This window comes from Rattus norvegicus, chromosome 5, assembly GCF_021556685.1.
Source record: "Rattus norvegicus strain SHRSP/BbbUtx chromosome 5, alternate assembly SHRSP_T2T, whole genome shotgun sequence".
NCBI lineage: Eukaryota > Metazoa > Chordata > Mammalia > Rodentia > Muridae > Rattus > Rattus norvegicus.
Genome location: NC_141538.1, coordinates 139020227 through 139046204, shown reverse-complemented (window position 1 = coordinate 139046204; position 25978 = coordinate 139020227). Strand labels below are relative to the sequence as shown.

The 25978-nt window shown below is 45.6% G+C and overlaps 1 protein-coding gene across 24 annotated transcripts in view; it reads left to right on the top strand.

Annotated features, from left to right (window-relative positions):
* The first annotated feature begins 192 nt into the window (after positions 1 to 192).
* The window catches only part of Ccdc30 (coiled-coil domain containing 30), a 92969-nt gene continuing 67183 nt past the window's right edge, over positions 193 to 25978 (top strand). For 4 of the 24 annotated variants that reach the window (XR_015619856.1, XM_087549887.1, XM_087549897.1 and 1 more), the window contains exons 1-4: positions 215 to 354; positions 12302 to 12492; positions 16202 to 16355; positions 24478 to 24549. Coding sequence is in view for 22 of the 24 variants with exons in the window: in XM_087549887.1 (XP_087406013.1) it covers positions 12328 to 12492; positions 16202 to 16355; positions 24478 to 24549 (391 nt within the window). In the remaining 2 variants the exon portion in view is untranslated. 24 annotated transcript variants of the gene reach the window in all.

Sequence of the window (25978 nt, the reverse complement as noted above, 5' to 3'; positions counted from 1 at the left end):
TGTGTTTACTCGCAGTTTGGGTATTATATAGACACGGTACTTTGTTGTCATAGTTACTGCCACCTCCGGAGCCAATGAGGTAGTCTCTAGATCATTGAGGCCAATGACGTGCGCTGTAACAACAGTCATCACAGGAAGAACGGCCCAGGGCACCAAAAGCGTGCACAGTCTCCAAGGCTCCCGCCGGGTTGCGCCTGCGCGTCCCCTGCTGAGCGCGGTTGCCATGACAGCGGCTGGGCCGCTGGAGCTGAGCGACCCCTGCACCTTCTGCAGGCTCTCAGGGAAATCCCACCTCAACCGCAGGGCGGACCTGCTCTTCCCGTGGTGCACATTCCAGATCTCTTCGGATCCCCGGTGAGCTCCTTCATGTGGGCTGGTGGGCTTCGGCGTGCTCGTGACTGTCCTCGAAGGTCCCGACAGCCACAAAGGCCCGGGAGACACCGTTGTGTCCTGCGCGTGGGCCGAGGGAAAGGACTGTCGTGCTAGCTTCGTCCAGCGCAACCTTGCATCCGGATGAAGCTCTGCAGGCCGGTGGGGACACCAGCGTCTGAGGTCATCAAGTCAGTTGCCTTCTGCCTTTCAGCCTTCAACTCCATCCACTTCTCTCACCATCCGAGCACCGGCTCCTTTATCCTGTTTACCCCACAACCATCTCACCCTTCCCTATCCACGCTGTGCGTTGTTGAATGTCTTCACCATTCTGTCACCCATAGGCCATCTCCTTCCGCTTCTCTACAGCGAGGCTTTGCATGGCTGTACATTTCTCATCTTTCAGCCTTGCAGTCCCTCCCTGTAAGGAGTTTCCGTTTCTCTGCACTGTTGCAAATTCTCTGCCTTGGCTGAATTTGAGACCGGTGAAGTAAACGTTGCAAATACATAGGCTGTTGCAAACCTATTGTATTTTGAAAATAGAAAGAAATTTAAATGTTTTGGACTTCTTGACAGCTGTATACACACCATATGTGAAAGTTTAAATTCTGTTCCTTGTTACGTACTATGTTAAATACAAATTTGAGCAATATGTTCATACTTGTAAAAATGTCGTTAAAAAATGATCATACAGCCGAATTTACTTTTAGGCCAAAGTACATTCACATCCGGGGGATTGTGGGATTTGCCAGAGTGGGGATACTTGAAACGGTTCCCCTCCCCGCACCGCCCTGCCCCCCCTCCACCCCCGTGTCAAGAACAACTTAACGTATTTTTGGCAAAGGAGCAGGCCCATTGAACCTTAAAAAAAAAAAAAATACAGAAGTACTAAAGCCTAAAATGGAATAATTTAGATCCAATGACATTTTACTTTAGCCTGGAAAGTATCATTTAAGTCATACTTGGGTCTCATTATATGCGTACCGTGTTGGTCCTTACTACTGCTTTCTCAGTATTCGGGTTTAAGTGTAAACCTATGCTTGGGGAGCAGTAAGGTTACAATTTGAACAGGTATTTTGGGGGTTATAATATTTTGATCTCTCAGACCAAGAAAAGCAATTAAAGCAGTATTTCAAATGTCTCATGCTGAGGGTCAGTTCTGATTTCCAAATGGTAAAAATTCAGTTTTCTGTACTAGATTAGAAAGGACAAAATTCTGCTGCTTTTCTAATTCTTCATATCAAATAAAATAAAGCAGAATCTCTTGAAAACACACACAGAAGCTGGGCAGGGCATATGCCTTTAATCCCAGTATTCGGAAGGCAGAGGCAGGGATTCCTCTGTGAGTTCGAGGCCAGCCTGGTCTACAAATCAAGTCCAGGACAGCCAGGACTCTGTTACATAGAGAAACCCTGTCTCAGAAAACAAAACAAAAAGAAGAAAAAGAAGGGGGCTGGGGATTTAGCTCAGTGGTAGAGCGCTTACCTAGGAAGTGCAAGGCCCTGGGTTCGGTCCCCAGCTCCGAAAAAAAGAACCAAAAAAAAAAAAAAGAAAAAGAAGAAGGGGAGAAGGAGAAGGAGAAGGAAGGAAAGAAGGGAGGAAGGGAGGAAAGAAAGAAAGAAAGAACCAGAGAGGTAGTTAGGTTTTTTTTTTGTTTGTTTTTGTTTTTGTTTTTTTTTGTTTTTTTTTTTTTTTTGGTTCTTTTTTTCGGAGCTGGGGACTGAACCCAGGGCCTTGCACTTGCTAGGTAAGCGCTCTACCACTGAGCTAAATCCCCAGCCCCTAGGTTTTCTTTTACAACGTGCTTCCTCCTCTGATAAGTATTGGACAAAAATTATGGGGCTGGGGAGATGGCTCAGCGATTAAGAGCACAGACTGCTCTTCCAGAAGTCCTGAGTTCAATTCCCAGCAACCAATCTCACAACCATCTGTAATGGGATCCGATGCCCTCTTCTGGTGTGTCTGTAGACAGCTATAGTGGTATACTCATATAAATAAAACAAACACATCTTTAAAAAAATTATGACAGGTTTAAATTATAGTCTTTTTCTATTCCTCTTAAACAGTCCTAAAGCAGGGTGGGGGGTGAGGAGATTTTGATTTATGAGACTTTGCAAGGCATGGACTCACATGGAGTCATGGGTTGTGCTGCCAGCTCCTAGTCAGCAGCTCCAGGGCTCCCGTGATACAGCCTACGACATACAGAGCATCTCGCTTAACCTGAAGTGCAAACAAGCGGCAGAACTAAGAAACCGTCTTAACATAACCAACATCGACCGTGTATGCTCTGTGCCAGTCCTTGTTCACATGTGTGCATTTGACATGTTCATGGTGTGCATTTTACATATAGATTCTGTTTGTTTTACATATAGATGCTGTACATTTTTCTTCTCTTCATTTATGTCGGGCCATTCTCATGTTGCTACATCACTTTTAACCTTTTTTAAAGTATATCTTATTTAGGAATTGAAGCCACCTGTGAATTGTATTCTTGTGTCTAAGGTTATGTGTGTTTGAATTATATTTCTATAGACGGAAGGCCGATTAGGGTGAAAAGTCACATGAGTGGTTGTTCTAGTTTTATGGCCTCGTATTTGTTTGTTCCTTAGTGTCCCTTCATGATTCAAAACCAGTCCTTTCCTCAGAGCCAGAAAATGATCCCCCTGTTGTAGGTGGAGGGCAGAACTATTGTTTGGCCTCTTTCCACCTACAACTCATTTTTACTTTGACCTTCAGCTTCCCAGCTTACCCTCTAGATGTGAGACATTTGGGAGGCCTAAAATACATGTGTTTGCACTTGCTAAGATGCTAAATGACCATTTCTTCAGTATCTGTTTCAGAGGGAAGACTATACTCATGCACTTTGTTAAATGGGGGCAGTTTTAGGTACACTTTAAATATCAGAGACTTTATAACTCAAAAATGTTTTTTATTGCTTTGCGATCCGTTGAATTCGATTTTTAGGATTTCCCAACCACCAAGTCTGAGTCCACTGGGGAGAAAATTTGTTCAGGGATGCTCTAACACCATCCCTGGCAGAAGGACCTGGGTGCACAGAGTCAAGGAATTAATCACCAGCTGCATAACGGGGGCATTGGTCATATGACTTGAGAGCCCGAGGCTAATGGTGATCAGAAGATGAACTGAGAGAGGAGGGCAGGAACCAGGCTGTGGGGAATTTCGGGCGCCAAGTAAAGGGGTTTAAACTCTGCCCGAAAGCAATGCAAACCTTAAGCAAGTGATCTGCGTCCGGAATGAGCCTTCTGGGGCTTCGCAGAGCACAGGCTGCGTAGGGCCAGCCGGGCCCAGCCGCTCCGGTGGTGGCCAACTGTGCTCTTCGCTCTTCAAAGTGCATCATGAGTGCCTACACTAAGCCAGCAAGCATAGGGGAGATGATCGGGAAAAAGCAAGCAGCTACAGATCTGGGGGACTGTGTGGTGGTCAGGTGACTGGGGAAGAGTCGGGGATGATACCCAGGCCAGGATGTGTCACTTTATTATTTGTTGGTGACTATAACTGTGACATCCAGAAGGTAGCTGGGGAAGTGGTGGATGAACCAAGCCAAGTTGTTCGGCTGACAATTGGGAGCGCGCTGATCTCGGCTCACCAAGTGTGAACGATCCACGTGGAGGAGGGCCCAAGTCATCGAGACACGATTAATGAACTAAAGGTCTCGAAAGTTTGAACCAAGAGAAACAAAGCATTGGTCTATTCTGAAATGGTGTGCAGGCTTAGGGCTTAAAGAGTTGTCGTCAGCCTTGCGGGATAGCAGCAGACAGATGATCCTGTCAAAAGGAGGGGCATACCCACAGAGAAATGCAGACAGAAGTGCATCAGAAGCCAGGCATGGTGGTGAACACCTGTCATCTCAAAAAAGGAGGTGGAGGGGCTGGAGAGATGGCTCAGTGGTTAAGAGCACTGACTGCTCTTCCAGAGGCCCTGAGTTCAATTCCCAGCAACCACATGGTGGCTCACAACCACCTGTAATGAAATCTGATGCCTTCTTCTGGCCTGCAGGCATACATGCAGGCAGAAAGCTGTATGATGTATACATAATAAATAAAAAATAAAAAATCCGGGCTGGAGAGATGGCTCAGCGGTTAAGAGCACCCGACTGCCCTTCCAGAGGTCCTGAGTTCAATTCCCAGCAACCACATGGTGGCTCACAACCATCTATAAAGAGATCCGATGCCCTCTTCTGATGTATCTGAAGATAGCCACAGTGTACTTATATATAATAAATGAATAAATCTTTAAAAAAAATAAAAAAAATAAAAAATCCTGCCATCTTTAAAAAAAAATAAGGAGGTGGAGACAGGCAGAGCTCTGAGAATTTGAGACCACCCTGGTCTGCACAAGGAGCTCCATGCTAGTGAGACCCTATTTTAAAAAAGCATTTTTTTTAAAAGAAAAATTAAGAGTGTATGACCAGACTGTTCCTGAGCTCTTAGAAGCAGAAGGATGAGGAACTTAGAGTCAGCTGAGCTTGAGTTCCTGATCCTCCTCCTCTTCCTCCTTCTCCTCCTCCTCTTCCTCCTTCTCCTCCTCCTCTTCCTCCTCTTCCCCCTCCTCTTCCTCCTCCTCCTCCCTTCTAAGTTCGGGGGTTACAGGTATGCGTGCTGTCCTTACATCATGTCCTTTCAGTAACATTCTCAAGGTAGTAAGGAATTAGCTGAGAGTGACAGCAAGCTCAAATCATAATGGTTTTAGTAGTGGGGAATATATCTCCATAATAGAATTTACATGTGTGACTTCTCAGGGGAAAACGATTGGTCCAAAAGAGAAGACGGCTGTTAGATGGCTCGGCAGGTGCGATCTGCAGAACCCACAAAACACTGGATGCAGTGGCATGCGTCTATAATCCCGGCAGCAGTGTGGTGAGATGGAGGGAGAGGTAGGCGTGGCCCAGGAGCTTGCAGGCTGACCAGCCTAGGGTGTGCAGAGCTGTGAAAATGAGAGAGACAGCCTCAGCAGGGTGGAAGGAGAGAACTGACAGAGTCCTCTGATCACCTCACATGTGTGTGAAATCCATGTACCTGCAACACACACATGCACGCATGCACACACATTTAAAAATTAAAAACTTTGTAGGCTGCGTTTTGGAACTGTAAAAGGTCCAGGTTTCTCCTTTCGGTTTATTTTTGTCGCGTGGTTTCCATTTGATGGCATCAGATTGGCTACTCGGGTTTCAGCCCATAGAAATAGGAAGAGGCAAGGAAGAGGAATGCCTGGAAGCAGTGCAGAACTCCATTTGTCTCCTACTGGTGAGATCTCGGTCACATGAACATTGCCTAGCGGTGCTGAAGGCAGCTTTTCGATTGTTACAGGTAATGTCTTATTTCTGAGGAAGAAGGAAAAGTCCAAGTTATAATTAAAGGACACCTGGAGTCTCAGCCACGCTCCTGAGTTTGTTCCAACTGCTGTAACAGCTACCCAGTGATGCAGTCATCTATTGAACCAAGGTGTATCCGAGGTGCCAAGCTGTTACCACCATAGAGGAGGGCAGAGAGTCAAAGTGGCTTCATGGGAATAACATTTAAATACTGGTTAAAAAAACAAGAACGAGAAAGAGGAGCCTGGAGGAATGCTGAATAAGATGGGCTAGACGAGAGTGCAGGCAGGCACGATGTCACAGAACAAAGAAGGCTTCTGTGGAAGAGTGGACAGGTGAGAACAGCAGGCACCTGTAAGAACGGGAAACCGTCCAGTTGGATGTGACATTTACAGATTCTCATTCATTGCCAGAACATTGACAAAAACAGAACAGTGTGTGTGAGGGGCATGTTGTCCAAGAGGACGACAGCTGGGAAGGACTAGACTAAACCACCAGAAGTGGGTATTTTCTTGTCTTATCACTGAGTTATACTCTTAGGCCTGTATCCTCATTTTTGATATCAGGGCTGTCTGAGATTGGCCAAATACTAGTAGAGAGGAAGATTATGTGCATGTGGAAAAAAAATGCAGGACTAGAGAATAGGACCTAGATGACAGGTAATGGGACTGACCTCGGTCAAGAGGATGATTGTCCTGGTTAGCCTAGAGTCATCTGAGAGGAGAGCCCCTATGGAGCAATTGCCTGGGTCTGTGAGTATGACTGCGTGAGTTACTGTTTTGATCATGAATTGATGCAGGGGGGCTCAGCCCATTTCGGGCATCACAGTCCCTAGGCAGGTGAACTGCATAAGGCATCTAGAAAAGGAGCCAGTAAGCAGTGTCCCTCTTCCCTGCTTAAATTCTGATGCTGACTTCTCTCAGTGTCGGACTGTGACCTGGAAATGAGGCCAGGTAAACCCTTTCCTCCTTGAAGTTGCTTTTGGTCTGAGTGTTTTTGTCACAACAGAAGAGAAACCAGGAGAGTGAACATCTTTCCCCCTGAGGAAGGCGAGATAAGGATATCTAAAGATGAAGGCTCACATGTGGGGGTGGGAAGGAAAGAAGATGGGCTCAGCTTTTTTAGTGTGGAGAACGAGATTGTTCGTCAGGAGCAAGAGCCAGGAGTTCCAGTACCGGCAACGCATAGACCGACCTAGAAGATGGAGACCATGAATCTGTGGCGGCTTTACTCTGTGTGCTTTTTTGGCGTTTCCCTTCCAGCACCCAGCGACATAGATAAAGATTAGTGAAACTTTCCCAGGACTGGTATTTTCAGGAAGGTGGGACAAGGGACAAGATGATTGAGAATTTTGGTGAGGTTTAATAAAAATATCGGTCAGGTTGGGCTAACATTTAAGCCCAACCTTAAATCGGAGCCTTTCTGTATTACATTGGGAAAATAAAATGACACCATTATAGTAGATGATTGTTATAGAATTATTTATCTAGACATTCTATTCCTTGGCAACAAGGCCTGAAGAGCAGAAAGCAGGGACAGATAACGATGCTCACACACCAACATCTGTGGTAGCACCTTCCACAGTAGTGCAGAGACAGAGGCTATCCCTCAGCAGCTGAGTGGTAGATTAACTGTGTGCAGGACAGTGGACACAGTAGAGGCAGGGAACCGGCATTGGCTGAGGTGGGGATAGAAGCTGAGTGAAATGGGCCAATACAGGGAAGCTCGCCTGTGGTTACACTTAATAGTGGACACTTTGCGTCCTCAAAAACTAGAGGACAAAGAAAGGCACTTGCTGTGGGCTGGGGAAGGTAGTCAACTCCTGTGCTCCAGGTACAGATCTTCTGTTGGGGATAGTTTTCATGTTCTGAAAATGAAAACGGAGCATTCTGTACATGGATGGTGGTGATGGATGACACATGTTGTGAATACATTTAATACCCATCACTTCACATATGTGAAGATGGCTAAGATGGTAAGTTTACACTTACATATAGTTCACCACAATTTTACAAGACCAGGCAAGATAGAAGATGGTAATCAGAAATGGGACTTGGCAGTTTGGCCTTGAGGCAAGGTTGTCCCCGGGGTTCAGGTTATGATAGGTGTATGAGGTGGCCATGCAAATGATGGCTAAATTGAGCAGAGATTGGAGATCCCTGGCTTTTCGAAGTGTGTCTAGTGGGAGAGCAAAGGGGACTTGGCATTTGGATACTGGCCTGGAGTTCACACTTTCCTCCTCCTCTTCCTCCTCCTCTTCTCCCTCTTCCTCCTCCTCCTCTTCCTTCTCCTCTTCCACCTTTTCCTTCTCTTCCTCCTCCTCTTCCTCCTTCTCCTCAGCAGACTCACTCCCCACTTCCCGGAGATATTTTCAGCATCCTTCACCTCTTACTGCCCTCCAGCCTGTGTTCTTTCACTCCATTACGACAGCGTGGCAACCATGCTGAACTCACTTCTGGTCACTCGCAGGCTCAGCACTCAGTGGTTTGTAGCTAATGCTTTAAGACTGCTGGATTTACTTCTGGTCTTGGCTGCCTGGTTTTCACACAGTTGTAATGGTACCTTAGCACTCTGCTTTATTGTAACTTTTTTATTTGTGGTGTGTGTGTGTGTGTGTGTGTGTGTGTGTGTGTGTGTGTGTGTGTGTGTGCGCATGCACATTCACACTGTGGAGTGTGTGGAGGTTTGGGAATAGTTTTAGGAGTAGCTTCTCTCCTTCCACCATGGAGTCTAGGATTGAATACAGGTCATCATTGTACAGCAAATGCTTTTTACCCACAGAGCCATCTCACCAGACCCTGCAGTCTGGATTTTGTCTCATCATTATAACATAAGCACTAGTCCATGTCCAGCATAGTATACTGGTATATGCCCAATATCTTGGGTTCTCTGATACCCCAGAACTAAAAGTACACGTAACTGTATGATGCTTACAGATCTGATGGGAAGGAGAATGTGACAACAGATGAAAAGCCTGGGGAGCAGAAGACGCTCAATTCTAGGCTGTGAGGAGGAGGATCCTGGCTAAGGATCCAGACCCCAGCCTTTCTCCATCAGTATGAGAATCAGATGACAATTACAATTCTGAATGTAGCACTCAAAGTTAATGTGTAAAACATGGAAAATAAAGGGCAAAAATAATAAAACTATGATTTTTAAAAAGTAAAGCAATATATTATATAGACTGGTACAGTACCACCTATGAGAATGTATATCAGTGTGAAGGTGGCTCAGACTTACAGTTGTAATCAATTCCTCACAGTTGTGACTCCTCGTCCTAGTTAGAGATTCTAGCACACATACTGGTTCACAAATCAGCAGATCTTTAGAAAATTATTTTCTATTGTGTGTTTTCCCGTGTGTGTGTGTGTGCGCGCGCGCGCGCGCGCGCGCGCGCTCACTGTTTGCTAGTACCCATGGAGGCCACAAGAGGGTGCTGGATGCCTCAAGAGGGTGCTGGATGCCTTGGAACTAGAATTAGTTCCAGATAGTTGGGTGTCTTAGCCACTGTTCTATTGCTGTAAAGAGACACCATGACAACAGAAACTCTTATGGAAGAAAGCCTTTACTTGCAGGCTTACTAACAGTCTCAGGACTTACTCTCAGTCTTAGTCCATTAGCATCCCGGAAGAGGGCATTGACAGCACACAGGAAGACATGTTGCTGGAGAAGTTGCAGAGAGTTCTACATCTGCATCTGAAGACAGCAGCAAAAGAGAAGCCACCAGGCCTGACTTGGGCTTTTGAAACCTCAAAGTCCATCCCCAGTGACACACTTCCTCCAACAAAGCCACAACTACTCCAACAAGGCCACACTTCCTCAGCCTTCTCACATAGCTTATGCCACTTCCTAATGACTAAACATTCAAACCTGTGAGCTTATGGGGGCCACTCTTATTCGAACCACCTTATCGTGAGCTGCCAAGTCAGTGGTGGGAACTGAACCTTGAGCCGCCAGTGCTCCTAGTCTCTAAGCCATTTCTCCAGCCTCCAAAGCAGCAGATATTTAGCCACTATCATGGTTCAAGCTGATACATAGTATGATTGCTTTTTTAAAAAATTTGTTTGAGGAGTGTCTTCTATTGCTGTGAAGAGACACCATGGCCATAGCAACTCTTATAAAGAAAAACGTTTGATGGAAGCTGGCTTACGGTTTCAGAGGTTAATCCATTATTATGGTGAGAAGCAAGGCAGCCTGCAGGCAGACATGGTGCTGGAGAAGGAGCTGAGAGCTCTACATCTGGATCCTCAGGCAGCAGAAGGAGGCTGTGTCGCTGGATGTAGCTTGAGCACAGGAGACCTTAAAGCCTGGCCCGTGTGATAGGCTTCCTCCAACAAGGCCTAATAGTGCCTCTCCCTATGGCCAAGCATTCAAACACATGAGTCTGTGGGGGCCATTCCTAGTCAAACCACCACAAGGATTATTACTTTCAATAAGTAAGAAGAATTAATTTTTTTAAGATTTATTTATTTTATGAATACACTGTTGCTGTCTTCAGACACACCAGAAGAGAGCATCAGATCTCATTACAGATGGTTGTGAGCCACCATGTGGTTGCCGGGATTTGAACTCAGGACCTCTGAAGAGCAATCAGTGCTCTTAACTGCTGAGCCATCTCTCCAGCCCCAGAAAAATTAATTGTAATAGAAGGCTTAGGTCAGACGGTCTTAGGTGATAGAGTTGGGGTTCAATAGTCAAGCAAGGCCCTAGGTTCAATACTCAGTGCTATTCTCCCCCAAAGAGAAAACTTTTAAAGCAAACTGCAGGATCCTGAGGTAAGCTACAAGGGACATCCTGTGAATAAAATAATTCCTCAGTAGGAGACTGTAGCTTCCAGCAGATTCCTTTTGTTTATAAATGTTTTGTAGGAAGAACCAAGACTTCTTTGAGCTACATCGTGAGACCCTGTCTCCAAAAACAACAGCAAAATGAAGGATGGGATCTAGTGTCCGTGGGGACAGTGATGGTGGTGTTGCCTTTGGAATAAGGACAGCTCATTAGTTTTCTCCAGGGGAAAGAATGCAGGAGTTGGTGGGTTTGGTAAGGCAGTATGGAGGTTCTCTGGGGAGCAAGAAGCCGGGTGACAGAGAAAGGGGAGGTGATGGAGGCTTGGGAGGAGAGGGTGTGAGACAGTAGTCGAGTTCTATAGAGAATGGAGGCATGGGTGACAGCTGGGCAGCAGTGAGGCTTCACCGGGGATGAGCAGACATGGACACCAAGCAGCGCTGCCCAGTGCTCTCCAGCCCTGGTTGGCTTTGGAGGGAGGCCCAGGAGATGGAGAGTCCTGAGGAAATGAACCAGGACTTTGCTCAGCAGCTAACGAGGAAGCAAAGAAGGGCAGGAGGTGTGTGTCCCCAGGGCACGGATTAGAAGGACAGCCTGGCTCTAAGCTGTGAAAGGTAAATGAGAACCACCGTGTGGGCTCACGCCGCTAGACCAGAACGTGGGAGCCTGAGGCAGGAGACTGGGAGTTTAGGGCCAACCTGGGCTACATAGTGAGACCCTGAGTCTGTGAATGAGAACTGGCAGAGAGAAGGGGCTTTGGAAGGTGTCTAAAGCTCATGGGTTACAATGTCTGTGGTTGAAATGAGAGCAGAGCACAGGGAACAGAGGGCCAGAGGCTGTTCTTACTGGAATGATGACAGAGCCAGGGGATTACTGCAGAAGGCTGAAGAGGATGGAGGACCAGGTCTTTGGAGTTTGCTGAGAACTGAGAAGCTGGAGTCCCGGGTCATCACTGAGAAGCGCTTATGTCAGGACTTGGGGGATGGGGCAAGTCCCTTGGCTTCCTGTGCCGCAGTCTTCATGTCTTAATGTCACTGCTCTGCTTCACTTGAGTCGGGGATGGATAGAACCACATCTGAAGTTCATCTGCACACAGTAGGTGCTCAGAAAACAGCACAACTGTGCGCTAACTCAGACTGGAGTGTCTGTAAACCTTAAAAGGCACCCTTGCTCTTTAGAGGTTGTGGTAGCAAGGAGGTAGCCTGCACTGGGTGCCACTTCCCACTGTTACTGCTGTGTCTGTGTGACAGTGGACAGGGAGGCCTGCAAACCCTTCCCCTGTCCATTCATCCTGGCTCCCTTCTTTCCCTCCTTCCTTCCTCTCCCTCCTTTCCCTCTCTTCCGCCTTCCTATCTGCCTCATGATTCTCCTGCCTCTACTTATCAATTGCTGGAATTGGGCAAGTGCTGCCGTGTCTACCACTCTTATGTTATTGTTTCTGAAAGTTTTCAAAACACCCCGGAGGGATGGGGAAAAGAGGGCAGTAGTTTTTTGTTTTTTGGGTTTTGTTTTGTTTTTGGTTTTGTTTTTTTTTGTTTGTTTGTTTGGTTTTTTTTTTTTGGAATTAACTCATTTTACTTGAGAAAGGAGGACATCCGAACTCTGCCATTCTTGTGGAAGAGGTGGCGACAACATCCAGATCCCGTAGAACCTGAGCATGCAAACAGCACCACAAATTCATGGACACTAGGAAGACCTCAATGTTATTTTCTATTAATTACTAAACTCTAAACAAGAACTTTCTTGGTGTTTTATAAAACAATGGTTATTTGCCTACAATACTTTTTATACTTTTCTGTTATTTCTTCCCAACAGAAGCCCAAATAAGGGAAGCCAGCCAAATGTGTCAAGAAGGCTTGTCCAGGCTAGCTCTGAGCAGCCCCAGGAAACAGACTGCATGCTCACTGGGTGAAAGGAGGACACTAACAGAGGCCTTGGAACCTGTGGACTGCACTCTGGAGTATGGAAGACATCCAAGCAGTAGCCTGCAGAAAGAATTTCCCCAGGTATTCTAGAACCTGAGGTACTCACTAGGTAACTGAGTGACAAGCAGGCCCCCTGAGACTTCATTGTGTAGCCAGTCGCCATTCACTAAAATATCAGGAAGCCCACTTATATATTTCAGAATAAGGCTTCGTATTTGGTTGGCCTTACTCTGCCAGCATTTAAACATGCCAAGGACCAGTCTCCGCTTGGAGAGGGGTTCTGAGAGAAGGTGTGTTTGAGAGCGATGAAACAAGACTCATGTCAAGTTATGGGTTACAAGCTGGCACCACTGTTCTGCTCCAGACAGCTTTCTAGACCGCTCTCTCTATGTTCTGCTCAGCTCAAGACAGCTCTCTCTTGTTATTCCAGAAATTCTCTGGATAGCTTGCAGACCAAAAGCCTGGTCTTTTATTTACATATCAATTCTTTTTTTTTTTTAATTTCTATCCTTTTTTTTTTTAACCTTTATTCATTTATTATATATAAGTACACTGTAGCTGTCTTCAGATACACCAGAAGAGGGCATCAGATCTCTTTACAGATGGTTGTGAGCCACCATGTAGTTGCTGGGAATTGAACTCAGGACCTCTGGAAGAGCAGTCGGGTCTCTTAACCGCTGAGCCATCTCTCCAGCCCCATATCAATTCTTTTATTTTACCTGTCAATTTACTCATCACCCCAGATTCCCTTTTAATTACCCCGTGAATCAGCATCTCAGCCCAGCCCCCTGATTCTTAGGAAAAAACAGCAAGCACAAGCAGAAATGATAAGCTAGCTGGGTGGGACCCCACCCTGAAATTACCATTTTGACCATGCCTGGACCTAAATTAGCTCTGTCCCAGGCTAACCCTGAACTGAGGAATCCACCTGCCTTTGTAAAGCATACACAAAAAAATCTTAACTGGGTGGGATCTTGCCTTATGATTGCCACTGCCTAAATCTCTTAATCTTTTTTCTTATATCATTCTGACAAATTGAATCATAGTGCAGCTGCCTCTGTTCCTTAAGATCTGTGATGCTGGGGATTTAGCTCAGTGGTAGAGCACTTGCCTAGCAAGCGCAAGGCCCTGGGTTCGGTCCCCAGCTCCGAAAAATAGAAAAAAAAAAAAAAGATCTGTGATGCTCCTTCTACAATTCATATTGCATTTTTATAGTTTGCATAGTTGAGGAATTATATATTTTTGAACTCATGTTTTCAGCGTTCTTTCCTACAGCCTTAAGGGCTGTCCTGAAAGCCTCAGCAGTCTATAATTTGTTGAAACATAGACATGCCCTCACATCCTGGGCTCATGTTGTTTCTGATTATCGTGGAGTCATTAACCTTGGCAGAGGGGACATTCCTCCAAGAATGAACATGAAAATGTGTACACTGTTATACAAACAAAGCCTTACATCCACATCAACCATTAACATTTAGGAGGGCCCATGCCTTGATGGCTCTGTTCCAGGGGCAGGAAACCATGTCATACCGTTCCTTACATGACCATTCCTGAACTCGGCATGAACAAGCTGACTTTCATGAGCCCCAATTGTATCACCTGTGAATCAGATGTGAACTCAGCTGCTGCATGGAGTGGCTGTGGGGATGAAATAAGATAATGTACATGCATTAGTTACTTTGCTCATTGCTGTGATCACATACCCAACAGAAGCCACTTAAAGGAGGAGAGGCTGTTTATTTGGCTCCTGACTTCATCCATCCCTGCAGGAAGGCATAGTTACAGCAGTGCCATCTGCAGTAGAGGAGAGAAGAGGGGAGCATCTGCCACATCTAGGTGGTCCAGGAAGCAAAGAACTAGATCTGAACAGCTGTGTCTTCCCAGACTGTCCACCATTGGCCATATCCCAAAGGTTCTAAAGCCATTCATGACAGCAGCTGGGGAGCAGGCGTTCAGATACATGAGCTTAGTGGAGGGTGGGGAGCATTTCACACTTAAACCATATGGTATGCAAGTCTGTGTTGGTGAGAAGCAGAATAAACTGAAATTCTTGTGTCCCAACTATTGCACAACTATTTTAAAAATTAGGCACCATGTGTGTGTGTGTGTGTGTGTGTGTGTGTGTGTGTGTGTGTATTGCACACATGTGGACATATTTGTGTGAATGTGGAGGCCAGAGATCAGTGTTTGTGTCTTCCTTACTCCCCACCTTTTGAGGCAGGTCTCTCACTGAACCTGGAGCTCACTGACTTGGTCAGGCAACTGGTCAGTGTGCTGTACGGGTCTGCCTGTGTCCCACTGCCAGGCCTGATTTTAATGCGGTGCTGAGGATCTGATTGTGCTTGCACAGAAGGCAGGATCCTGCTTCTGTTTCTTGATTTTGTTAAGGTGAAATTTGAGAAAACCTGTCAGCCTTTGCGAAGAGAACGTCAGAACTACTAGGAACCTGGGTAGCAGCCTAAAAAATATACCTTAGTCAAGTAAAAATTAGGTCCCTTTACCTAATACATTTAACTAATTATAAGTAAGTTTTTATCTAATTTCTGTCTGAATATATTCAGATAGGTTTGTTCTATCTGGAGAGATGGTTCAGTAGTTAAGAATACTAACTGTTCTTCTAAATAACCTGTATTCTGTTCCCAGCTCCCCCATGGTGGCTCACAACTACCTGTAACTCCAGTTCCAGGAATTTCACCACCCTCTTCTGACCTTTGAGGGCTGCATGCATGTGATGAATATACATATATGTAGCAAAACACCTCTACACATAAAACAAAACTTTAAAAAAGTGTGGATTCGTACTGTAAAATGGATCAAATTATGCATTAAAATAGTACAAACATAATAATTTGGGAAAGGGGAAAAATCACATAATAGGTCAAATTTCAACATTGTGTGTTACAGCTTCTTAAAAACAAAACAAAACAAAACAAAACAAAACAAAACAAAACAAAAACCTTGAAGCCTGGGGATGTAGCTCAGTGGACAAGTGCTTACCCTGAACACACAAAAGGACAAAAGGTCCTGGGTTTCATCCCCCCATATTGAAAAGAGTCCTGCTGGGCCAGACACTGTGGCCTTCAGGAAGAAGGGGCTGTGGGCTCTCTGTAAGTTCCAGACCTGACAGGGCTACAAAGTGAGACCTGTCCCGGAACAAAGCAAAACAAAAGGAGTACACATACTTCGGGGGGTTTGGGGGGCCATGTAGCGAGCTAGCTCTGTGGTTAAGATCATGTACTATTCTTGCAGAGGTTCAGGGTTCAGTTCCCAGCACCCACACTGGGTGGCTCACAACCCCCTTTAACTCCAACTCCAGTGGACTCCTCTGGCCTCTTCTAAGCACCTGCATGGCTGTGCACACTACCTACACACTTATACATGATTACAATTTTAAAAGCAACACTTCTTACAAAGAGTACACATACTTCAGGGTTAAAGAACCAAGCAAAGCATCCTGCAAACTATTTGGTGCACAATGCCCATTGGGGGTGACAGGATACACCAGATGCACTGTCCTTCTTTTGTCAGATGACACTCAAGTGTGTTTGCATTGTGATCACACAAACCTAATCTTAGTGTGTTGGGTGGCACCACGTGAAATTGTTTTTGTTTTTTTTACAAGCAAATAACCCTCAAGAACCCACAATTCTGTTTGATTCAACTTAATCAAAGACATGTACATGTGTGGAAATGCTGTTTGCTCCCCTTCTCTGTTCTGGGACCTGGACAGGGCCACATGTCCTCCGTCTACTTGTTGGTGGGTGTATCACTAACTGTGGTTTCATGTCAGCATCAGGGTGACGACCAGAATAAAGATGCAGTGCCTCAGGACCGCCTCCTGAGGGAAGTGGCATGCAGAGCACAGAAACTGGAGGCCTTGCTGGAGGAGATCCACAGGGGAGCCCAGGAGCCACGAGAGGAGGAGAGAGAGCAGAGAAAGTTAGGTGAGCCATGGCTTCCGACGACCGACCGTTCTGGCTGTGGTTTTCCTGCGTGATCTGAGAGGATATGCCAGGGGGAAATGACTCAAGGACGAACATGTAAAAGTCTTGCTGCTACTGTGTCCCCATGTCTGCAGGAAACACAGGTTTGCCTGGCCAGCCCCACATGTACATCCCAGGACTGTGTGCCACTCCCCACTAGGAGTCTGGCACCCAGACCACACATTTGTTCCTCCTTCACCAATCTTCCTCACCAAAGCTAAGCACATCCATCTTCCTCACCAAAGCTAAGCACCACTGCTGTTTCTGAGTTTTGACCACATGCAATATCATTCATTTAAAAGTTTATTTTATTGATTTTTGTTTTATGTGTATGGGTGGTTTGCTTGCACATGTGTCTGTGTATGACATCTGTGCTTGGCGCTACTGGAGGCCAGAAGAGAATAGCTGATCTCTTGAAACCAGAGTTACATACAACAGCAATGAGCTGCTATGTGGGTGCTAGAAATTGAACTTGGATCTTCTGGAAGAGCAGCCAGAGCTCTTAACCCACTGAGCCTGAGCCATCTTAATAACCCTTCATCGTTAAAATGAAATTAAAAAAATTTTTTTAACTGTCTGAACATGGTGGTGCAGACCTTAAGTCCCAGAACAGAGGCAGGTGACCTTTCTATGAATCTGGAGTCAGAGGCAGGTGAATCTTTGAGTTTGAGGTCAGCCTGGTCTACATAGTGAGTTCTAGGACATCCAGGGCTATGTAGAGACCCTGTCTCACAAAAGTTAAAAAATAAATAAATAAATAAATAAATAAATAAATAAATGAATAAACACTTTAAAATCACATTAAAATTTATTTTGCGTATGCTTTGGATTGTGGGCGACATGCTAAGGCACACACATGGAAGCCAAAGGACAGCTTAAAGGAGCTGGAATCTTTCCTTCCACACTGTGGGTCACCGCTGTTGGACTCAAGCTGTCCTGCTTGGAGGCTGGTCTGTCCTCTGGGCCGTCTTGCCTGCAGTCTCCATTCTTTTTTTTTTCTTTTTTGAATATTTATTTATTATATATAAGTACACTGTCGCTGTCTTCAGACACACCAGCAGAGGGCAACAGATCTCATTACAGATGGTTGTAAGCCACCATGTGGTTGCTGGGATTTGAACTCAGGACCTCTGGAAGAGCAGTCAGTGCTCTTAACCGCTGAGCCATGTCTCCAGCCCTGTAGTCTCCATTCTTGAAGTTTGTTCCCCTGCTTACCCACACACCATTTTGTGTAGCAGTCTACTGCCTTGGTCGTATCCCACCGCTGCCACAGTGAGTTGTGCCACTGCTGATATACATTTGTGCTGTTTCCACTTGGGGCCAGCATCAAGTCTGCTGCTATTCAAACTCTCGCACTTACCGTGTGAGTATTTACATATTTTTAATCCTGGTAAGCGTAAAATCTCTGCATCCAGAACCCAGGGCACGGTGTCCGTTGGTCTTCCAAAATGCAGCCATGTGCCATTAACCATGGGGACACATTCTGGGAAATGGGTCATTGAGCAATTTTCTTGCATAAGCGTTACAGAGTGTGCATACAAAAAAACAGACAGTTGAGCTGCCATGTGGGAACTGAGATGGCTACCATGACTGGGTGATGCCCCGAAGGCTCACCGCCGTGGGGGAAGTTGACGGTGGATCAGATTGATTTTGTGGCCCGTGGGTAGAGTGAGGATCTCCTCAGCGATGTAGGAGGTTCTGGTTGCTCCACACTCATTGGCAATGCTTGCTACAGAGTCTTACTCACGTTGCCTGTCACGGTGAGCATATATGGCGGTGCTAACTGGCCTCAGTGTGAGAATTTGAGCTCTGTGTCTGCTATGGCGGTACCCCACGTGTGCAGTTTGGTGCTATCCCTGCCCAAGTCTCTCACACACATTTCTATTTCGTTGCCTCTTTGGTTCGTTGATCTTTAAGAAGCCTTTATTCTGAACACATGCCATTTTGTTGCCTAGAAATAATTAGGTTTGCTTTTGGTCTTGCCAAATGGGAACACTGTTTATCAACTTGGCTTGGGCCTTTAGGGCTCTGCCTGATTCTGCCCCTTGAGTTTTGGAATTTTTATCTTTTTTTCCCCCCGGAGCTGAGGACCAAACCCAGGGCCTTGGGCTTGCTAGGCAAGCTCTCTACCACTGAACTAAATCCCCAACCCTGAGTTCTGGGATTAAAGGTTTCAGGGCCATTGCTGCTTTTCTTTCTTTCTTTTCTTTTCTTTTTTTTTTATTAACTTGAGTATTTCTTATTTACATTTCGAATGTTATTCCCTTTCCGGTTTCCGGGCAAACATCCCCCTAATCCCCCCTCCCCTTCTCTATGGGTGTTCCCCTCCCCACCCTCCCCCCATTGCCGCCCTCCCCCCAACAATCACGTTTACTGGGGGTTCAGTCTTAGTAGGACCAAGGGCTTCCCCTTCCACTGGTGATCTTACTAGGATATTCATTGCTACCTATGAGGTCAGAGTCCAGGGTCAGTCCATGTATAGTCTTTAGGTAGTGGCTTAGAACCTGGAAACTCTAGTTGCTTGGCATTGTTGTTCATTGTTGGCATTGTTGAAGAGCCCCTTCAAGCTCTTCCAGTTCTTTCTCTGATTCCTTCAACGGGGGTCCTGTTCTCAGTTCAGTGGTTTGCTGCTGGCATTCGCCTCTGTATTTGCTGTATTCTGGCTGTGTCTCTCAGGAGAGATCTACATCCGGTTCCTGTCAGCCTGCACTTCTTTGCTTCATCCATCTTGTCTAATTGGGTGGCTGTATATGTATGGGCCACATGTGGGGCAGACTCTGAATGGGTGTTCCTTCTGTCTCTGTTTTAATCTTTGCCTCTCTATTCCCTGCCAAGGAAATTCTTGTTCCCCCTTTTAAAGAAGGAGATTGCTGCTTTTCTTTTTTTTTTTCTTTTTTTCTTTTCTTTTTTTTTTTTTTTTTTTTTTTTTTTTTTGGAGCTGGGGATCGAACCCAGGGCCTTGTGCTTCCTAGGCAAGCACTCTACCACTGAGCTAAATCCCCAACCCCTAAGATTTATCAATTTTGTATGTATGCAAGTACACTGTGGCTGTCTTCAGACACACCAGAAGAAGGCATCGGATCCCATTACAGATGGTTGTGAGCCATCGTGTGGTTGCTGGGAATTGAACTCAGGACCTCTGGAAGAGCAGTCAGTGCTCTTAACCACTGAGCCATCTTTCCAGCCCGATTGCTGCTTTTCTAACTGTAGGCTTCCTAATGTAAACATTCTGGATTTTAATCTCTTATGAGACAGGTGATTTGTAAACACTTCTTCCCCCAAATTGTGAGCAGTTTTCTCTAGCAAAGGTGGCTAGCCTGTCAAAAACTACCATCTCACCAACCTCCCCCGCCTATTGGTTTCACAAGGATGCCAGGCATTCCTGAGCATTGACTGTCCACCCTGTGCTACTATCAATTTATCCTATCCCATCAGCTAGTGAGATCATGAAGTGAAACATACCCACTGCCCTGCCTCAGGATGGACACTCAGAGGGCCTCCTGCCCAAGGGTGCTGGCTCACCCCTTTGGAGCACTGTGTAGATTGTACAAAAGTGGAAGTTTGCCTTCGGAGTTACTCTTGCACTGCTCACAGGCCTGTCTCTGTGTGACACCAGGAAAGCTCACAGGTCTTTGCTTTCTTGATGGTGTCCTTTGATGCACAGGTTTTATTCTGTGCAACTCAACTACCTCTTTATTTTTTTGTCGCTACTGATCTTTGCATAAGATCAAATAAATTGTTATTACTCCCACCCCCAAAACCCATGTCTAGAGCTGGACATGGTGGTGCTGAAAGACCCCCGGAGCGGGGAGACCCTCACTCAAGTCTCGGGATGACACGACCCCCCAAGAACTCACACAAGACCATCTTTGCTGTAATCACATGAGGTTTATTAATAGGAACCAGTGCACTGGGGTCAAGACTCATTTCCCACGCAGGGGCAGTGGAGTTCAACCCTGAGAGGCTGGGAGAAGAGGTATTTAAAGGGAGAAACCACAGAGGGGGCAGGGATGGTGTCATTGGAAAGTGTGAAAAACCAGTGAAAAAATCACAAGGAGAAACTCTCTGTTTCTCAAGATTGTTTAACTCTATGGCCCCCTAGTTCCTAGGAGAAGCTGCTTCCTGCTTCTCAAGATTGTTCTCTAAGATTTATGGTCAGCTAGTTTCTGGGAGAAAGCTGTTGAATTATCCATTCTATAGCCCTAGGAGAGGCTTCCTGGAACATACAATTCTGGGGCCTAACCTGTTTTTTTTTCTTCTGCTCCAAACTTTGTGTCTAAGGGGGCAACTTTAAAACTTTACCTTTCAGTGCATGCATTTAATCCCAGCATTCAGGAGGTAGAGCCAAGTGGATCTCTGAATTTGAGGCCAGTTTGATGTATGTAACAAGTTCCAGGACAGTCACGGCTATATAATAGAAACAAAACAAAAAACGATAACAACAAAAACAAAGACTCATATCTAAAGTAATAACTAAAGAAGTGGACTTAGAAAATACAACTGTAGGTGCTGGAGAGGGGCTCAGTGGTTAAGAGCACTGGCTATGGGGGCTGGAGAGATGGCTCAGCGGTTAAGAGCACTAATTGCTCTTCCAGAGGTCCTGAGTTCAATTCCCAGCAACCACATAGTGGCTCACAATCATCTGTAATGGGATCTGATGCCTGGTGTGTCTGAAGACAGTGACAGTGTATATATAAAATAAATAAATCTTAAAAAAAAAAAAAAGAGCACTGGCTACTCTTCCAGAGAACCTGAGTGCAAATCCCAACACCCATGGGACACCTGTCTATAATTCCACTTTCAGGGACTTGACAAAATATCAATGCAGATGGGGGGAGGGGAGAGGAGGGGAGGGGAGGGAGGGAGGGGAGAGAGAGAGAGAGAGAGAGAGAGAGAGAGAGAGAGAGAGAACAGCTGTCAATCTATTGGAATTACCTTAAAATGTAACCAAGAAGGGCTAGAGAGATGGCTTGGTGGTTAAATGCACTGGCTGTTCCTCCAGAGGATCTGGGTTCAATTCCCAGCATCCACTTGACAGCTCACAACTGTTAGTATATCCAATTCCAGGGTATCAGACACCTTTACACAGACATTCATGCAGGCAAAACACTGATGCATATAAAATAAAAATAAATAAAATATAATGTAAGCAAGCCTGGCCAGTGGTGTATGCTTGTAAAACCTGCCTTTGAGAGGCTGAGGCAGGAGGATTGCAAATTCAAGGATGTGCTGACAAAGTGAATCCCATTCTGGGCTTTGTAGCAAAGCCTTCTCTCAAAAGATAAGACCTACCTTCAATCCTAGGATTGTTTGTGGAGGCTAGTGAAAAGCCAGAGTTTTCAAATTCTTCACAAACATAGCAGGAGAGTCTGCTCAATCAAGTTTAATGAATTTGGTTGTCTCTGGCAATTTTTAAATTGAGAAAATGATATATTTGGCTGTTGTTGTTCTAAAGGTAGATTTTGTTTTTGAGACAGGGTCTCACTATATAGCTTGGGCTAGCATCAGGCTCACTATGTAGGCCAGGCTAGCTTCGAACTCATAGAATCCTCCTGCCTCTACCTCCTGGGTGCTGGGATTATAGATGTAATCCAGCCCAGTTTTTAAAATGAAAGCCAACTTTTTCTGAATATCTGCAGTACCTCTTCCAAAGTTTTAAACATTTGGAAGCTTAAAGTTGGTAGAGCAAACACGGCTTTTCTAGCTTGCTGTGTGCCTGTCTGTCTGCCGTGCACACCCCGACCTCCAATCCTTTGCTCCACAGACCCAAGCAGCTCTGGATCCCTGTCCTCCCCAGAAGGCCCACTGTCCCTCCTGCCTCCTCTTGTTCTTCCTGCCTTCTCTCCACTACTTATGCTGCCCAGACGTTCTTGCCCCTGCTTCCCCTTCTTCCATAAAGGATTTCTCTGTGTAGCCCTGGCTGTCCTGGAGCTCACTATGTAGACCAGGCTGGCCTCAAACCTGTCTCTGCCTCCCCAGTGCTGAAATGAAAGGCGTTCACCATCACTGCCTGGATGGAAAACTTGTTTTGGTGACACAGAAGCCATCTCACATCTCTGGCCCAGAGAAAACAAATGGCCCTGGGTTCTCATCCCTACTGGTTATTTATTTCCCCACGGCACTGAGCAGGCTGCTGCTGTTGGCCAACTTGCTTATCTCACCCATAAATTGGGAAGCGGATGCCTGCGTTAGATTTGTGGTAATATATCTGACAATAGGAACAGATGTTCCCGGAGGCAGCAGCAGAAATAATATTGCTATAATTAGAATATAGTTTCTTATGAATCCAGCGGGTTATAGTGGGATTGCCCTGAAGAACTGAGTGTTCTGGCACAGTAATGAAGTGTGCACAGTTGTGCGAAGCACTCACCGTGTCTTACAAAGCTCCGTATTTGCCTCTTGTTGGTAGCAGAGCTTTCATTCTAACAGTTTAGGAAACCTGCCAGCCAATCACAGTGGGGAACCACCAGAAGCAAGGGGGAAACCTGAACTAGAAAGCCTAACCCTCCCTCCATACCCCCATCAACTCCAATGCCCCATGTCTGACGTTCTCTTGGAATCCTTTGTACTCTGATGGTTAATATTAATTCGCAACTAGCAGGATCTAGAATCACCAAGGAGATGCACCTCTGAGCATGCCGGGGATCTAGTTTCTAGACTGAGTCCCTTGAGGTGGGAAGAGACACCTTAAATGTGGACAGCACTGTTCCAGAGGTTGGGATCCTGGATGGAAGAAAGGCAAAGAATGAGTCCAGTCCAAGTTTTCGTCTCTCTGCTCTCTGGCTTTGGGTGGGATGTGACTTTGTTCTCCTGCTGTCATGATAGTCTATTCCCTAGAACTGAGCCACAGGCAACATTTCCTCCTCAAGACGTGTGTGTCAGCTATTGTGTCCTAGCAACTAGGATAGTGACCAACACTAGTTCCTTGGCCAGCCTAGTCTACAAAGAGAATTCCAGGACAGCCAGGGCTACACAGAGAAACTCTGTCCCTTGGAGGGGGAGGGGAGGGATAAAAAACAAAACAAACAAACAACCCCAACCCTTTCCTGAGATTTTGTTTTTTTCATTTCTAGCAGAATTGGCAAAATTCTCAATATAGTCCACTTGCTACACAGTGACAGTTCGGTCAGCAAGAAACATTATATGTGGCTGCTCTTCCAGAGGTCCTGAGTTCAACTCCCAGCAAACACATGGTGGTTCACAACCATCTGATGTCCTCTTCTGGTGTGTCTGAAGATAGCTACAATGTACTCATACACATAAAATAAATAAATTTTAAAAAAAGTTAAAAATGAAACATATGTACAATGGTCCCATAAAATTAAATCACCTAATAACATTGTAGCCATCTTGCTATGGGAGTATGCCCTGTGATGTTTATACATTGATGAAATTACCCAGCAACAGTTTCTCCAAACACCCACTCCCACCATTGTTAAGTGAGGCATGGCTGTGCTATGCAAGCTTTCAGCATTCAGCTGTCCTTGTATCATTGGTGGTCCGAGTTCTTCAGCATGGAATCTTATAGAGAATGGTTAGGAAAAGGCAAGTCTGAGGTCTGAGACCTGGGAGTAAAGGTGGGATATGACAGGAACACTTGAAAGGAATTCAGGAAAGCTTCCAGATGCGTTGTATTTCCATAAAGACCATTCAAAGAGAAGAAAAGGGCATGAAATTTGATCGTTATATGGGTCATTTGCTTCTTTTTTCTCTGTTGTTGTTTTGGGACATGGTCCTTTGGTGTAGGCTGGCCTCGAACTAATAGAGATCTGCCTGAGGCTGGGATTAAAGGGATCTATCACAATGCCCAGCTCATCTGCTTTTTTCGGAGGGAGTGTTTATTTTTATATATATGAATATTTGCCTGTGCATCCCAAGTGTTCAGAGCCCAAGGAGGCCAGAAGAGGGTGTCAGATCCCCTCGGACTGGACTTACAGACAGTTCGCTGCCAAATGGGTTGTGGAAACTGGACCTGAGTCCTCATGAGGAACACTGAGTCCTCTCCAGTGTTCTTAACCACTGAGCCATCTCTCCAGTCCTTCATTTGCTTTTTGTGCATGTATTTCCTTTCTTTTTCCTTTAGGTGATGCTCTTGAGAATGCCCGACTGGAAATTGAAAAACTGAAAGATAATCTGACAAAATTGAAAGAAAGTGGTGAGTCAGTAGCAGATACAGTATTAATAAATAATAATCAATCCCCCATTAGCGTAGCACGGATAGTTTAAAATACGAGTTAGGAGCTAGAGACGTATGTATGGTTAGCACTTAGGTCCGTGCAGTGGACCTGAGCTTGGTTGTCGCCCTCACATTGGGCCACTCACAACCACCTGTAACTCAGCTCCAGGGGATCTGACACCCTCTTCTGGCCTGTGGACTTTTGCATACATGTACACAGGCACCCACATAAATGAAATAATAAAGTCTTTAAAACGGCTCCAATAATGAAAATCCCAAGTGCTACTCCTACAGCCACTGCCACAGCCATCACTGCCACAGCTGTCACTGCCACAGCCGTCACTGCCACAGCCGTCACTGCCACAGCTGTCACTTGCCACACACAGAGCTGCTGCTCTGCCAGGAACTTCTCGTGATCCACCCGATCACGAGAATCCACCCGATAAATCAGGTAGGGGAGATTGTCAGGCCCATTTCATAGATAAGGACGCTGAGTCATGGGAAGGGTAACCAAGTTACCATTAACTTCAGAGAATACCACAGCTGACGTGTGAATCCTTAGGTGTCCAATTCCAAAACCTGTCACCAGGACTAAAAATTCAAAATAAGAAAAGTGAATGAAATGTGAACCAACAGAAGGATTAAACTATTAAAATAAGAGTTAAGACCCAGTTAAGGGTGTTGGCATACGCCTTTGATCCCAGCACTGAAGAGGCAGAGTCAGATAGGACTTTGTGAGTTCAAGGCCAGCCTGTCTCAAAAAGGAAGAAAAGGAAAGACCAGGGAGATGGCTCAGCAGGTAAAGTGCTTGCCACAGAACCCAAGTAAAAATTCAAAAACAGGGGCTGGAGAGATGGCTCAGTGGTTAAGAGCACCGACTGCTCTTCCAGAGGTCCTGAGTTCAATTCCCAGCAACCACATGGTGGCTCACAACCATCTGTAAAGAGATCTGATGCCCTCTTCTGGTGTATCTGAAGACAGCTACAGTGTACTTATATATAATAAATGAATAAATCTTTAAAAAAAAAAAATTCAAAAACAGGTGCAGTGGTTCACATCTGTAATTGAACACTTCTGCTTTGAGGCCGGAAGCAGAGGCAGGGAAGTTATCAGGCGGCTTGTGGAACAGTGCACAGTATGGTGCAGAAACAAGTAGAGACCCGGCCACAGAATAAGGCGGGAGGGGACAAGTGACTTCTAAAGAGCTGTCCCCTCCTTTGCACTTGTGCTGTGGCACATGCATTCCTGCACTTTTATGAATACACACACTTGCTTGCGTGCGTGCGTGCACGCACACATACACACACACACACACACACACACACACACACACACAAAACAAAACAAAACAAAAACAAAAACAAGCAAACACTCAGGAGGCAGATGCAGGAAAATTGATGTTGATTCT